The sequence below is a fragment of the Strix aluco genome, chromosome 5 (genome assembly GCF_031877795.1).
Source record: "Strix aluco isolate bStrAlu1 chromosome 5, bStrAlu1.hap1, whole genome shotgun sequence".
NCBI lineage: Eukaryota > Metazoa > Chordata > Aves > Strigiformes > Strigidae > Strix > Strix aluco.
This window is the reverse complement of record NC_133935.1, coordinates 3,402,776-3,418,723: the sequence shown is the minus strand read 5'-3', so window position 1 is coordinate 3,418,723 and position 15,948 is coordinate 3,402,776. Positions and strand designations below refer to the sequence as shown.

Below are 15,948 nucleotides of genomic sequence, written 5' to 3'. Positions count from 1 at the left end.
AGAGGCAAGTGCAGCTAGTCAGACAGTTTGGGTTTACAAGCTTGCTTCCTGCCCTGACACGTCAGGTTTATCCCTCCTTTTTCACAGCAGAGGATTAGCAACTTAGACACATTTTGGGCAAACTTCAGTACATTTAGTTATTTTCATTCCCAAATGAAGTGTTTTGAATTTATGAAGGATTCAACAGATATTCCAAGTCTGGCAGTTAAATCTGACAGAAACACAGCGTTTCAGCCTCTCGGTATCGTTCCACGCAGTGTGCATTTCTGAATGAAGGTGGAGTTTTTTCTTTTAAAAGATTTATTAATTGTTTCAGTTAATCTAGGGCATGGCAATGTATAGAGGATATTAGCAGTGAGCTAATAGAAGCCTCTTCTAATCTTTTTGACATTCCTGCCTCATTGTGAAAATATGTCAATCATTGACTTCTTGTTATCTGAGTCTTCAAGATTCCCCTGATGGTATCAGTCAAAGCAAAACCTTGATTGTAAATAATTGAGAATAAATTTCTTACCAAACTGGCCAGGCCAGATAGTGAATCACACATATGACTATGGTTTCAAAATGTATTTAGCAATACTCCTTAGGTAACATTGAAAAAGATCTGCAGAAATTATAATTAGTGCTTTAAACACCCACACCACAAAGCAGGTAAACACATACTAGTCCTCTTTCATGTAGGGAAAATTAAAAGTCCAGAGAAGTAAAAACTTATCCAAGGCAGTAGAGAGAGCCAACGTTAGGATAATATCTCTGTGGATTGGTTTTGGTTCCTGCTTGTGCTTGACCCAGGTAAACCAACTCAGCCCTGTGCTGAGTGTTTCCATAATGTTACAACATAAGACTTGAAGCTGGAGAAAAATCATGCTTTCTTGGGCCTCTTTGGCAAAGCAGCTGGACCAATTTGATGGAAAGTTTTCAGTGACAGGTTGCTTTCATTTTTATGTTAATTCAAAATAGTATTAGACTAACCTGTGGCAAAGTTAAGACTTTTCTGACCTTAGATTTGGCAAAGGGATTAGCTTTAATTTGCTAGCTTTGGTGTCTAAGGAGGCTTAGATCAGATTTTCCTGAGACAATCCATGCTAGCTGAAGTGTCTTTCCTTACAGTTGCTGTGCCAGTGAAAGCCAAGACTTAGCAACTGGTCTGTATAATGCTCATAAACTCACTTCAAATACTCTCTTAAGTCTCACTCATTTAATTTACTCCAGTCACCTCGCAGTGTACATCACCCTACTGAACTAATCTTTAGCATAGTGCATTGGTAAGTGCCATTATTTCTGGTCCAACCGGAAATAATTCTGATCTGTAATGTCTTAAAACATGTCAAAACCCCACAAAAAGGAAGAGAATAAAAACGCTGTTAAAAGTCCTTAGGAAGGTCGAGTGCCCTTCTTCCTGTTTTCCTTTCAGAAAAGGGCAGAGGAAATGATATAATCTGACCACATTAGTCATTTAAAACAGTTATTTCTTTTATTGCAACGCTTACTAAACATAGGAGAAGAAAATAAATGGCTTTTGGAGAAGAAAGGAGGAAAGGGAGCAAATTTCATCCCTTATGGTTTACCTCAGCAGAAGCTGACCTTGGACATGATTGTAGGTATTAAGTGATAAACATAATACTACAGCTACTTTCCACTCAGCTTCCAGTCATATGGGGTCAGTCCTGGACACAGTTAGGCAGAACCTTTCCTTTACATAGAGTTTCCTTTACAAGTGTGGTAAAGATACTATCCCTGTGTATATTACTTTCAGACGTGATCCATGTCAAAACAGAAATAAACTCTGGCAGCATACCTGGGGAGCTCAGTTTTGCCTGAATTGGACTGTTAAGTTTGAAATTGAAACAGCTCCCTCTTGCCTTGGTCATGGAAGGGGTGAAACATGTTAAAGAATTATCCGATTAAACACAGAACTCTATCAGGATAACGATCAGAGAAGGGCTTGACTATACATAATAAGTGTAATTCATAGGGCTTTAAAACAACAGCTAGGCTGAATAATCCCACGACAGAGAGCACTAAAGGGTGCATGAACCCAGTGCCCAGATGTGCAATGGTTCAGATTCATGATTTGTGTAAGTTCCGTTGGCCAAAATCAGCAGAAGTTGGCAACTCATTTCAGCTAAAAGAATGCAATTTGAGCACCTGTATGTCTGTGAGGAGCTGCATCTTAGCATCAGAGTTCCCCCTCTGCAGAAAAGCCTCTCCTCTCCTTTGCCATTGCCCAGGGGTGCAGCGTCCATCACGGTGGAGCCATGAACTTAACCTCAGAGCGGGGGGAGCAGTGTGCCATTCTGCAGTACAAACGAGAATAGAGGCCCAACTTAAACTCTAATCTTCCCTTTTTAATTGGCAGCTTAAAGTATTAAGGATACCAAGAGACAACAAACAATAGGCTCTGGAGGTTGTGCAACTGAAATCCAGTTTCAGGGCTTTGCAGACACCAAGGCCTCACAGTAGCTCTGAGTATGAAGGTGCCAGGCAGCTCAGAAAAGGACAGTAGAGGAAGAGAAGTTGTTCCTCAGGCTTCAAAGTCACACACAGATTTTGATATAATCATCTGCTGAATCTACTGCTAGAAGTTCAGGTAGTGACATGGGAAACAAAAGCAAGAACAGAAACACAGAAATCTCCAAGTCAAGCCCCCAGAGAAAGGCCAGCCACAAATGACCATGGCAGGAGGAAAACTGCTATTTCAGTAAAACGCATGGAATCTGTTACTCCCCAAAAGATGTCCTGATCCATCTAAACTGATGTCTTTATTCATGCTTAAATCCCCAAGAATAATCCATCAGCAACACCAGCTCCAGCTTACCCATTAAATCCTATTTGGAATTTAGTGATCAGCACGCCAGGAGAACCACGGACTTCAGTCTCACCGCGGGGCAAAGGAATAATACATTAATAAGCTTCTCTTCCAGTTGTCCAAACTCTGCACTGCAAATAGATTAAAATATTCCATCAGTTTTGCCTCTTCCTATTCAATAACTAACATCTGATTAGAGCTAACTGGTTGAAAAATAAATATTGGGTCTGTAGCACTTGCTAAGCAAACCAACTGTGAATGAAACATGTCAGATCATAGTGTCATTCCACTTCAAGAGCAGGGAAAACACCTTCTTTGTGCACAACAGCTTTTATATCTCAAGAAGTCAGAGAACAGACATCAGTTCAAGCTTTAGTGCCATGTATGTTTTTAATCAGCAAGTAACTGATACTATAATTCAAGGTAAAGGTGGGTAATGGCTGAAATCTCAGTTGAATTGTCCCAGCCAAATTAAATTCATTTAACTGTTCTCGTTTTTGGACACCTCTGTGATATTTAATATTCTCCTAGAGCAATACAAGCACACAGATTTATAGAAAGAAGAGTAGTTTTGGGGGGAGTTACAGAAAAAGAAGCAGCTAAAGTCTGTGAGGCCATCGTTCTTTGTACTTGTGTTGGCCTTTAGGCCATTTTTGTGGAGATAGGTGAGGAAGAGCATTCTGAGATTTCAGGTCTCACATACCAGTGCAGGAACTTGGAAAATCCTCCCAGGAGGGAGAAATCTTCATAATCTAAGAGTTAGCTTTAGAGGAAAACTTCACTGTTTAGGTAAACCCCATGGAATCCATTACTCCCAAAAAAGATGTCCTGATCCATCCATACTGATGGTTTTATTCATGTTTAACTCTCCAAGAATAATCCATCAGCAACACCAGCTCCAGCTTACCCATTAAATCCTGTTTGGAATTTAGTGATCATGCCAGGAGAACCATAAACGATGCTTGAAGGACAAGCCAGTTGCAAGGAAATGTGTTACTGTTCTCTGTAGCAGTGAGCTGATGAAGGTCACTTCTTTAAAAGGAGCAACGTGATAGTTGATTTGGTTAGTGATTGTTACAGAACCAGTTTTTATTTTTCACCCAGTTTCACCCATCTAACCAGATGTTAGAATTATTGAATAGGAAGAAGCAAAATTGCTGGAATATTTCAACCTAGAAGAAGAATTTAATTTAGGAGAATTCTAAATATAAATGTGGTTTAATGAGGCTGGAACTTAAGCAATTCCATTTTGTGTATCCTGCTAATAATATTATTTTCTTTACAGGAATGTAGTCTGTTCTACTCCAAAAGGTTCTGCCTCCCCTGTGTGAATGAAAACCTAAAGGCCTTTCCTTTGGAAATACAAGAAGATATGGCTAAAAGAAAGCCCCAACAAAAATCCTTCCCCTGTAAAAAAATGGATAGAAGAACATAAATACTGAAGGAGCAAGAGAGACAGTTCTTTGGCTGGGGTTTCTCCGCTCTCCTTTTGGAGACCATCACGTTGCTCCTTTTAAAGGAGCGACCTCCCTCAGCTCACTACTACAGAACACAGCAACGCATTTCCTTACAACAGGCTTGGCTTCAGGCATCACCACGCAGCGACTGCGGTGCCAGCGGTACAGCCACGGGGTGTGGAAGAGCCAGAAAGACAGACAGACAGGCCTGTTGTCACCATGGAAAACGCATGGAGGAAAAAACTAAACAGCCTATAGCATAGGAACATCCAGGTTTTCACGTTTGTTATTTTCATGTTTTGTGTTGTTCTTGACACTCCTACAGTGTTAGGAAAACCTGAGACAGATTTATCTGGCTTAGTTCCATATGCATCCAAGAAAGTCAGTATAAACCAATTGTTAACCTGCCAGTGCTGTCCTGGTAAGATTACAGTAGGCAAGGAATTCAAAGTTTTATTTTGAAGTCTGTTATAAGTCACAGATACCCATAGAAATACCTAGATTCTTCAAGATTATAATCTCAACACTATGACAGTATTAAGACCTCTGAAGGTAGGTGCTCTTCTAATATCCATATAATAATAATAAAGAAAAGATACTTACAATTCACTTGCAGTCACTTTCCACTCAGTCTTCCAGTCCATGTCAATACAGCCACAGGAGAGGACCGTTAACACACCTAGTTTATGCTTTACAAGTACAGATGACTTCCTTTTCACTTTCACATCAGTTAATAAGCTCAATTCTTTCCCGAACTGGGCAATTAAACTGCAGCTAGAATAGGGATTTCAGAAACATAGTTTTAGTCAAAAAAGGGTAAAAGAATTGTTAGGGCAACAGCAGTTTCAGCTCAAAAATTAGCTCTCAGTTATCTGTGTTGACTTTGTCTTAATTACAAGGAAGATTTAGATGGCATTTATGTAAAACGACTTAGTCACACACCTTAAGGATATGTCTAGAGTGCTCCTAATCACCACATCACATTATTTACTCAAGGTTTTTTTGGTCATTGGTTCAGAAGCTGTTAATGCCTTGGGTACTATCTCCTGTTTTCTCAACTCTTCCATCCATATCATTTGTCCTATGTCAACATCTAAACTTGATCATTTTAGTAGAATGAACCGTGTGTCTGTTAAAAGAAATCAACATTATTTCAATGAGTTTTAGTTCTTTAGGATGTTTGAGTGTCCTAAATTTTATTTTTTTTTTTCTTCTGCACCTAGGATATTGGTGTCCTCTGTTGAGGACTGGAATTTCTTGCAGTTACTAGAGGAGCAATAATGGACCTATTAGTACCCTTTTCAAGCTCTAGGTGCTTTTAAGACAGAGTATGTGGACATCTTTAATTGTGGAAAAAAAGATACATGTTAGAAGTCAACATTTCAGATACCTTTTTGTGGTAATGAGAGTATATTTTCAAAGAAAGTGATATTAAACTTATTTAAAATGGGTGGTATTAAATTTCAGTTTCATATTAGACACACCAGCTTTAAAAGCTGTAGTGTATCTGTCTGCTCTGTACAAATAACAGAGGCATACCCTATGCTAAAAGCACAACTGTAAAGAGAACAGAAGAGAATCACAGTACTTTTCCATCTTAAAACTAGTCTTACAATCAAGCTGACAAAAAGCATCATAGTTGTGTGAGATCACATACTATGTTTATACCAGCAAATGTCTTTCTAAAACTTTTTTATTTCCTGTATTTCACAATGTTTGCAAGAGGTTGTATCTTAACTCTTAGCTTGAAAGCAGGTCTCAGAAGCCTGGCTAGTGCAGTTCCCATCTAAATGAGAACGTGCCTTTTGGTTTTATGACGTGCAAGTCTGTCTTGGGACTGGGATGTGCACCTGCTAAGGGGATGGGAAAGATCTAGTGTCTCTGAGCTGTTTTCCTCCTTTTCAACCTCTTCTGGCCCCTTTAAGAAAAATGCAGTTAACTCATTTATTCATAATCATTATCTTTGCCATCATATGCTAGAAGAACCATTTAAAGCCCTCAGCAATGACCCTACCTTTAAGTACTTGTTCAATTGAACCGGAGGGGGCATAGACTCAGTATTAAAAGGGAGCAGAATCTGTCACTACAGAATTTTTAATTTGGCCTAGCACAGCTCATTTATTTATCTGGAGTACAACAGAAAAAGCCAAGTTAAGGATGGCTCTCTGCTTCACAGTCACCTGGTTACACGTACATTTTTGGTGATGAAAACCATACTTCTGGCAAGTACCACTAAGTGGTTCAGTAGCCCAGGGCCATCAGGTATGTTCTGTCACCTCTGGTCCATGCTTTAGAAGAAGGCTGACCTACATGCAGTTGGATATTTCCTGGAATGACAAAGGATTATTATCTGTGCCCAGCTGTTAAAACTTGTGTATGCCACATTCTCATATTCCCACTGAACATGAGCATGATGGTCTCTGTATCATAATGTTTTGGTGTCTCTGATTTCACAGACCAAATGCCATCATGCCCAAACTTAATAGCCATGAGGACTACACCTCAAGATATGCACAGCCTTTACAGTTTGGTTTCATCAGGTTCTCCGAGCACTTTCTGCTGCTCACAATCAGGCCTTCAGTGCTCCTGAGCAGAGCCGATGAAGAACCATGATTATCCTCTGCTGTAATTTTTGCTTTACCACTCTTTTACCAGCTTAATAAATCCCTAGATTCTTGAAGGAAAGCAATTATCTGTGACATATCCTCCCAACTGATTGAATTGAAGCCATGCTCATCAAGTTAGTCAGTATGCTCCACGTCATGTAGAAGTGAATTCAGTGCTTGTTGAGTTCAACAAATGTCTCAAGCTGGTCATACAGTCAACGGGGATGGAAGGACACAGGAGGATGGTGGGTCAGCAGACAAACTGATGAAATATAAATATCTATTATATGTGCAACGTATACATACACGTTACACATTCCTAATTTAAAAGGTGTGTCTAACAGTAAATTGATAAGCATCGTCACTTTAAAGATGCTTCAAATATTGTTCTGCCTTTAAAATATCCTTGTAATATGCACATCTTATTATGTAGTAAACATACTTAATACAATTTGTTAACAGATACTTGATGCTAACCCAAAAAAATCTGGGCACCAATCCCACCAAAGGTTGCTTAATCCACTCTTGTTCACTACTAAAAATCAGCATGATTACTCCCTGGTATAAAGTTAAGCAGCTAAGTGTTTTCTGAAGCAGGGCTTTGTATACCAAATTAAGGCAAATCAGGTTAAGGCAAAATCATTTGAGTTCTTAATTACACTAGAGCAGCACAAAACACACGTTCAGGGCACTGGTACTATCGCGGAAGGAGCGAGAGGCGTCACCGTTCCCAAGCACACCACCACCCCGCGGTCCCCGGGCCCTGCTTCTGCAAACATTGACACAAGCTATCAGTTGAGATTGTAAGTGGTTGTACAAGAGCACAGAACAGAACTACTTGCGTGTACATAAAAGTTACTCGTGCGTGCACAGTCACTGAATGAGGGACTCGGTTAGGACTTCGCAGCTGCTTTGGATAATGTACAAGAGGCAGCCAGCAGAGGGGAAGAAGTATGTTTGTCTCAGAACCATGATATTACAGTCTTTCCTGGAAATAAGAGATCAGCACAAGTCATTAAATTCACTTTTAAAAATACTTTATTTTTTTTTTAAAACCATTAAGGCAAAGCCATATTTCAAATTAACTGTGTTTACATTCAATCTTAAAGGATGACTGTTTTTTTTTTTAAAGCACATACGTTCCTACCAGTCTCTCTACAAACACTATGAATTCAACCTCTTATTTTTAAAGGAAACGGAAAAAAATCAGAACGTAAAAAAAGAAGAAAAATGTTTAGTTCAAGTTTTTTCATCCTAGATCAGTAGGCTGGTAACATTTGAGAATGCATCATCATATTTCGATATATGTAATTTTGACATTCACAAATGCAAGAGACTTTGTCTTTCCTATAAACCCCTGTGAGACCAGACTTCCATTCTTTCTTGAAAATGTCATTTGCACTGTTCTGACAGAAAGAAACTGGGAACTTGGCTTGAATTAGTGGTATTTTACTGGGAAACAAGCATTCCATGAGAATTAGGTTTGACTACTCCCTGCAAGAAATGTCTGCTCTTTGTAAGTTCTGTACTTACTGTAATAAAAAGTACCCAAAACCTCCTAAAAACATAGGTGACTGGAAACAATTACCATTTTTTTTTTTCTCTTTAATATTGATATCTTGATTTAATTAAACACTTGTTAACTCTAGTGATTAGGGTTTGGCAACGTTAACAAAAACGTGCTTTTTTGTGTCATATCAGATAACAAGACAATCTGAGATGCGATAAAGGGTTTTAACATCGCGATGTAATAATACTGTTGTGTTACATCCCTAAAGAAAATTCAGAGCAATTGTTTGTAAAAGCTGTGAAATAGCAGGAGCAATATGAAATGCAGCTCATCCGAGAAGCTGATAAAACAGACTCTTTTGTCAAGACAGTTCAGGGGGGGGGGGGGGTGGTGTTCTTGTTAAAATCTGTAATATTAAAATGTTGGTTAGATTTGTTGTTGCTAATGGAATAACTGAAGCCATCGATGCTCTTCCACTTCTGAAACTTCTGAAAGAGGGAAGTATTTGTGGCTCCTGAGATGGAGCCATGGCTTCACCTTATCCCATAGGATTCATTTCCCAGGGGAGAGGGCTGAAGGGTTGGATCAGAGGCAGCTCCCTCCCGCTGTCTGCAAAAACAAAAACAAAAAAAAATGGCAGGGAAGCGCCTGCCGCAACGGTGCCGCTGACAAGGGCCTGGAGATCCCGGCCCCAACACGCCCAGGCCATCTCCAACCTCTGGTGCCGACGGGAGAGCAAAGCACGGCCTCTCCATCCAGGCAACCCCGCGCTACTGCCTGGCGGAACAGACCTAGAACGGGCCAGAGGTGACGAAGCGTGGAGTGGAACGGCGCTCGGCGGGGTTATCTGCATATGAATCATCCACCAGAAGATTTGCTAACCTTCTTACAGTTCCTGTTGCGCATCACAAACAGATTTTGAATGATTAGACTGCACTCCTACGCAGCAGAACGCAGTACTTGCATGTTGCCAGTATTTCAGCTGGTATTTTCCCATACCACCAATTTTTTTTCCTATCAAGTGTAAAGAATGCCATGAAACTTCTTGCATTGAGCACAAGGTGTCTTTTCCATAGTAGGGATTACTGTACCTGCATGTCCAACCTGAGAAAATACACCAGAATCCTTAAAACCAATTTTAAGTACCTTATGCTTGATCTTGCAGTTCTTATTTAAGGCTCAGCCTGTAATCAGATTAATCTCTTCTGTGCATGCAGCCTATCCCCTGGGCAGAGGCAACTCATCTGAAATTGAGGTCCTTGCAATAGGAATTCTGTTTTGAAACATCCTTGCAAAGGAATCTGACAACAGAATAGCGACTAACACAATAAAGGGGTTCAAGAAAAACCCCAAACAGCTTCAGAAGCCAAAAGAGATTTAAAAAACCTGTAAGCACATTAGAAAAAAAACAAAAAGAGGAAACACCCTCGCCCTAGGATGGGTTTAGTGAACAATGAGTTTGTATCATGTATTTACAGTGTGAAGTGACATATCTGTTAGTACCTTTTACAGGTTTTTTTTCTTTGCTGCCTGTGAAATTAAGAAAAGAAGTAGCTGTAGGTTACCACAGGAAGGTCTTTTAAAAGAAAAGAGCTTTTACAAACATGACACAAACTTAGTAGGTAATACACCTGCATGGTGACACTGATCAAGTGAAAATTTCAAGTTGCAGCAATTTGGGGAAATAAAAATTTTATCTATTACAAATAAAATGCACTAAGTGTAAATCATTGCTGGCACATTTGTAATATACTGTTGCTCTGTTTTGACTACAGCAAAATAAGAGGTATACCTTTAAAAGGTAACTTTGTTCCTACATCAGGATTCATTAGCAGGAATGCTGTAGGCACAGACTGTCACACCTCAATCACAGGACACGCAACCCCGACAAACAGATTCTGAATTCATCTCTACGTAAAATCACAAAGGGAACACTCCGACACAAAAGCCAATAGTGGCATTTCAACGCTGTTTTGCACTATCAAATGACGTATTTTAAAATACATCTATAAAAACTGCAGATCGACCTCAGTGCAGGTAGCAGGAAATAATCCTGAATACACATTATTTCTAGTAAGCCACAAGTCAGCTCCTCAGAAAATATCAGTGATGGAGTACTGACAGAACATAGCTCTTTTTAGCTCTCTTTCAGACTTTTAAGGAAAACAAACTACTGTCCTGTAAAGCAAAGATGAACTTAGTTCTATAAGCTGTCTTTCATATTGGTGAACTTGAGTTAAAATGTTAAAAATATTAACTCAGTTTGGGGATTACAGCTCTTCCTCACCTAGACTTACTTTCATTAAAATTAAATAAAAAGGAAGTCTATGTTCTATGTGAAAATATATTTCAAAATTTTGTTACAGTTCTCAATACCAAACACTGATAAGTTGCAGAATTTGTGATACTTCTTCACAAATGATACAGTAATAAAGACCAGACAGGAATAAATAGCAGGTTGTCTTTGACTTCAGGCCCATCATCCTTACCCCATAAAAGTAAATCTTTCCTCGCTGTACAAAAGGGTTCACACGATAAAGTACGAAACAAATATTTAAATTAAATAATTTACATATTTTTCTTAAAGCACCTCTGTAATATAATTTAGTGAAAGTTTATACCTTGCAATTATATTCTTGTATTTTACAAATTGAAACATGAAGAAATGGTATTAAATTAAAAAAAATCCCACAATACATAATATCAATAATCTTAGATCAAACCCACATATAATTTAAATCTCTAGTAAAAGAAGGATAATAAAGCTGATTAAACCTAGATAAAAAAAATATATGCAACTGATTATCAGCACTTGAGATATAAGCAAGCACCAGATATCACGCTACACCTTACATTTCAACACTTATTAAAGGATTAGGGTTTTCAGGGAAGGGCCAGTATTTGTAAGACCTTATGCTTAAGCAGTGTTACAACAGCTGCAAATGCATTTGTTAAATGTAATTGCAGATTTTCAACTAAGTAACAGGGATGCTTTTAAGGAGAGACAGAGCTGAAATTGTTCCTCTTCACAGTATAGGCAGCTACAGTGTAATCTTCTCCAACTGCTTTGTCTGAGAGGGTGCCTTAAGTTGTCCGGGCTTTCCATTAGAAATAAGGAGGAAATTCAAATGTAATAGTATGTGACCCAGCTCTCGTGATGAATAAATCTCCCCAAGTTTTAGCAGTTTGAATAAACAAACAAATGTTTAGATGCTTATTATAAGCTCTTTGATTTGCAAACTTCTGCTAGCTCTCTCATGAGAACGGATTTAGTGCAACTGCTGGTATTTCCTAAATCTGTGCGGGCCAGAAATAATGCAAAAAATATGCTCTTTGGCAAAACTTCAGCTTTCTAGCAGCTGGCTAGAACCAAAGCACAAAGGCACACGGAAGTGGCAATTAAGTAAAAAAACCATTTCTTTAAATGCGAAGAAAGATTCAATTTCTGTAAGTGGAAAACATTCCTATCTATTGTCTGTCAATTTGTGTTTAAAATAAAAGTGGGATTCTGAAATTTAAAAAGGTACAAAGTAATTGATTTTTTTGAAATGGCAGTTGTGTGCTGTTAGTACACCTTTAAAGGAAATATTTAAGGAGATAAAAATGAACATCAGATTTCCCTAACACCTGACACAAAACCTTCCTCTTTTTTTTTTTCCTCTTCCCGTTTGTCCAAGCACCTAGGGCATCCCAATAAATAAATAAGAAAACCCCAGACAACCCTCAAAAATGAGTTAGCTGTAGGTTTGTTGAAAACTTAAGTCATACTATTGTTTCCTAGGATTTTCCTCTATCCATCTGTTGTCTGTTGTCTTAAGTTGTTTGTGGGCACCTGGTTGCTAACCAGAATTCTTCGGTGCTGTGATAGTAAAATTATAAGTTATGTTGATAAGAATCAGATCAAAACTGTACCTAACAAGCCAGAAAATCTTTAATAAATTTTTTAATCCTAAAATCTGAGCACTTTATTTTCCTCCATAGAATGGGTATTTTAAAATATTAGATGATCTGTACAAGGTGGAGATGCTGAAGGCTCCTCAGTAATAGATCTCAAACTAGTTCAGATTCCAAACTTCGGAGAGACAAACACAAATTGAATCATTTTGAAATCTAATTGGCAAAAGCCTGCTGCAGTCACCTACTGAAGTAGTGAAATGTACTTCATTAAAAGTGTAATGTAGAAATTAAGAATTTCTTTTGCTCATTAATATTCGGGAAGTGAATTGTCTGCCCTGTGTCATTCTTTGATGAGACTGTGGGTATGTGCACAGTGTAGCAGTGTGGGCAGTGGAATCCCTCCAGAATTTTAGCCTCTGTTAACATCTTGTTCATATTTCTGTAATTCAGAGATGCGTTCTTTCCATTTTTTTTTTTCATTAAAGGTCTGCAATTTAATTTAAAACAGAAATCCAACTTCAGCGTCCAAGGAACTAGACAAAAAAAAAATGCTTGCTGGTTTTCAAATAACAAAACAAAATGGATCTGGAACAGGAAAAATGCAAATTATGCACTTTCCTAATGGTGATAATAGGAACCTGTTACAAGCAGCTGCTAATATAGCTAAACATTATGCCTTCTACTGAATTATGCTGTTTTCGAGTCTTTGTAGTTTTGCTGAGAATTTAAGTATTTATTATTACATTCTCCAAGTTTTTTAAAAGTTTCGGTAAAGTGTTTTAGCCACTTTTGAGAACAGGAGCAGGAAAAATAGTTTTTGTCCACACTGACTGTGTCAGATTTTCCTGAGAAAATTCAGTACACCCGAACTACAGAACACAACTTTGAGATTTACCCTTTGCAAAAATCTGCACTTTGAAGGAAAAAAATTCAACTTATACTTTTTTTTTAGAAGATAAAATAGTTGGCTATTAGAGTTTCAGTATGCCATCCCAGAATGGTTTGACAATTTTTTGAGTAAGCAGTACTGCGTATCAATTATTTCAGTGCTCGATGTCTTATGCCTAAACCCCTTAGTGAAACATGGCTGACAGGAATAAAGCAGCATTGTTGCTAAAATCCTCTTGTTATTTCTGGGGACATACTATGTGCTGCTGTAAGACACAAAAGACAACCCACTTCTCATCTGCTGTTTCCTGGCAAGACCAACAATGTTCTCTTAACGAAGCATTAGAAGGAGCTGTAACCTTAACTCTTATTCTTCCTGTTACCAACAGGTGACAGGGAAGGGGAGAGAGTTTTGTGCACGTGCATTTATCCTGCCCCAGCTGGTCACCAAATTCGAGGCCCATGCTTCAATATTTTACACTAAATATATCTGACACTAAAACCCCTGCTAACGACCATCGCCTGGGTAAACACCAAATTGCTTCTAAAGCTGTAATTTACCCAGTGTCTAGCCATGCTAGCAGGCCTCTAAAGAAACAAACGTTGTGACTAAAATAAGAATCAGTGTGATGTTCACACTTTATCAATCTTACTAAATTCTTGCAGTGAAGGTTTAAGATTCTGAAGTCTTCAAGCGTCCTACAATAAAACAAGTACAAGGCGTCCTCCTGTGCCACTGAAAGCTTAACTATTGTGAAAATGCTAAGATTGGCTCCTGAGATCTTTGTGTTACGAAACAAATAGTAAAATAAGGAAATAATAATGTGAAGTTACTGTATTAAAAAAACAACCACAAAAAGAAAAAGAAATAGCACAGTGTCTCGCACGCAACTAGCACTTACGTGTAGTACTCTTTGATAAAAGATCCCGTAAAATGGCAAAGTCAAGCAGTTTCCCTATGGCTTATTTTGCATCAGGAGTAAGTACTGTTGTAAAATCAGAGTTTGCTCTCAGGAACGTGATAATCCTACTCTCAACTGTGCTCTCTTTAATATTACACAATTGACACCTACAAATGCTGCTCTTGGTAATGTTGTCACCTTATCCACTATGGCGGTATGGACAAGGACAAAATTTGGTGAAATAATCTAGCTAATACTTCTGTCAAGAAGGCCTAAGGAGGAGTAGAAAGAAACATATCCAAGTGGGTAACTGGAAAAAAATAAAACAGTATATTCATGAGAAAAGTAAACAGGTCCAGACAACTCCATACTGCCAAGATACTTGTCAAGAAAGAAGGTGCCATTCCTATGCCATCATTTCTTCAGAGTAAGCTATCACTCCACTAGAATGCTGGGCAGTTGAAATTCTTTTTCTGGGCTAGCATCAGCTTCTTCAGTCTCTCCAAAGCTCTTGCTAATTCCAAATGGTACTTTTAAGTCAAAACTACATCTTGAGCTATTAAAAGTTCTCCAAAATATGCATGGTATAGAATCATAGACTGGTTTGGGTTGGAAAAGACCTTAAAGATCATCTAGTTCTACCCCCCTGCTCTGGGCAGGGACACCTTCCACTAGCCCAGGTTGCCCAAAGCCCCGTCCAACCTGGCCTTGAACCCTTCCAGGGAGGGGGCAGCCACAGCTTCTCTGGGCAACCTGTGCCAGTGTCTCACCACCCTCACAGGGAAGAATTTCTTCCTTAGATCCAGTCTAAACCTACCCTCTTTCAGTTTAAAACTGTTACTGAATACGATATGGTTTTCCTCAGGGACATTTTTGTATTTCCTCAAAACACTTTTGAAAAAAGGATCCATTATTTTTATCACATTTACTCTTCAAGAAACACCCGAATGGAGCATCTCTGCTATATTTTAGATAACACTTGCAATTTTATTTCATTTCATAAGAGAACTGTCTTTTAAACGTGCTAATCCTAAGGTATACCAATGCAATACTATATGAAGCTGTACTGCATTTCATGGAATTAAAGCAGCAGCGGATCAAAGGTCTTTCAAATTTTTTAGAAGTGTATGTACAGTAATATCCAACCATTTGATACACACCTAGACTGACTGCTGTAAGGAAAAGTGTTAGTTGGTTCTCAGTGATTACCATTAGCCAAAAGTGCATAATCTTTATGATTGTGCATATACCTGGAGAGAATTTGCTGAATTTGTTATATTAATCCTAAAATGACTAAGCCAAGAGGAAATACAATTTTGTTCATTTCTGTTACTTAACATTCTGATTTATTATACAAATATGTATTCCTTACCAATCTTCAAATTTCCAAATAAAAGAACCATTGTAAGACACTTCATGAGCGCTATGATCAGTATTTTTCTGCAGACCTCTTTCAAATGAAGAACAAAAGATCCCAAACTAAAAGCAGTGTAACACACCAGTTACCCAGCTTTTAGATTTTTCATGCTCTGAGCTGAGTGAACAGCAGATAACTGCAAGTAGTTTTGCTCCCATCTGTTATTAGTATTGCTCTTGTCTTTAAATATTGTGGAAAAAAATACTAAAAATCCTTAATACATATCCCTGTAGATTTCCTGTAGTAAAGGGTGTAAATGTGCATCAGATTCAGTCTTCTTAATTATCTGAACAAGTTGAGCATGCTCTGTGACAAGTTGTCGGAGGTCAGCCATTTTCTGGAGAAGTTTTGGGAAGAGGAAGATGTCATCAGGATGGTTGGTTTGCAAGTGAAGTTTCAGTACATGCACAATGCTCTCCTGCATTTTTTCAATGTGTCCTACGTTTACAAGACCAGGACGAT

At 38.4% G+C, this 15,948-nt stretch overlaps 2 protein-coding genes across 7 annotated transcripts in view; one reads left to right on the top strand and one right to left on the bottom strand.

Moving 5' to 3' along the window:
• Window positions 1-8,442, top strand: part of CDPF1 (cysteine rich DPF motif domain containing 1) — a 24,734-nt gene extending 16,292 nt beyond the window's left edge. For both annotated transcript variants that reach the window (XM_074825638.1, XM_074825639.1), the window contains exon 5: window positions 4,095-8,442. In XM_074825638.1, the coding sequence (XP_074681739.1) occupies window positions 4,095-4,244 (150 nt within the window). In that variant the 3' untranslated portion in view covers window positions 4,245-8,442. The remainder of the gene's footprint in view (window positions 1-4,094) is intronic.
• Window positions 7,893-15,948, bottom strand: part of PPARA (peroxisome proliferator activated receptor alpha) — a 43,666-nt gene continuing 35,610 nt past the window's right edge. For all 5 annotated transcript variants that reach the window (XM_074825634.1, XM_074825636.1, XM_074825633.1 and 2 more), the window contains one exon: window positions 7,893-15,948. In XM_074825634.1, coding sequence (XP_074681735.1) covers window positions 15,701-15,948 — 248 coding nt within the window. In that variant the 3' untranslated portion in view covers window positions 7,893-15,700.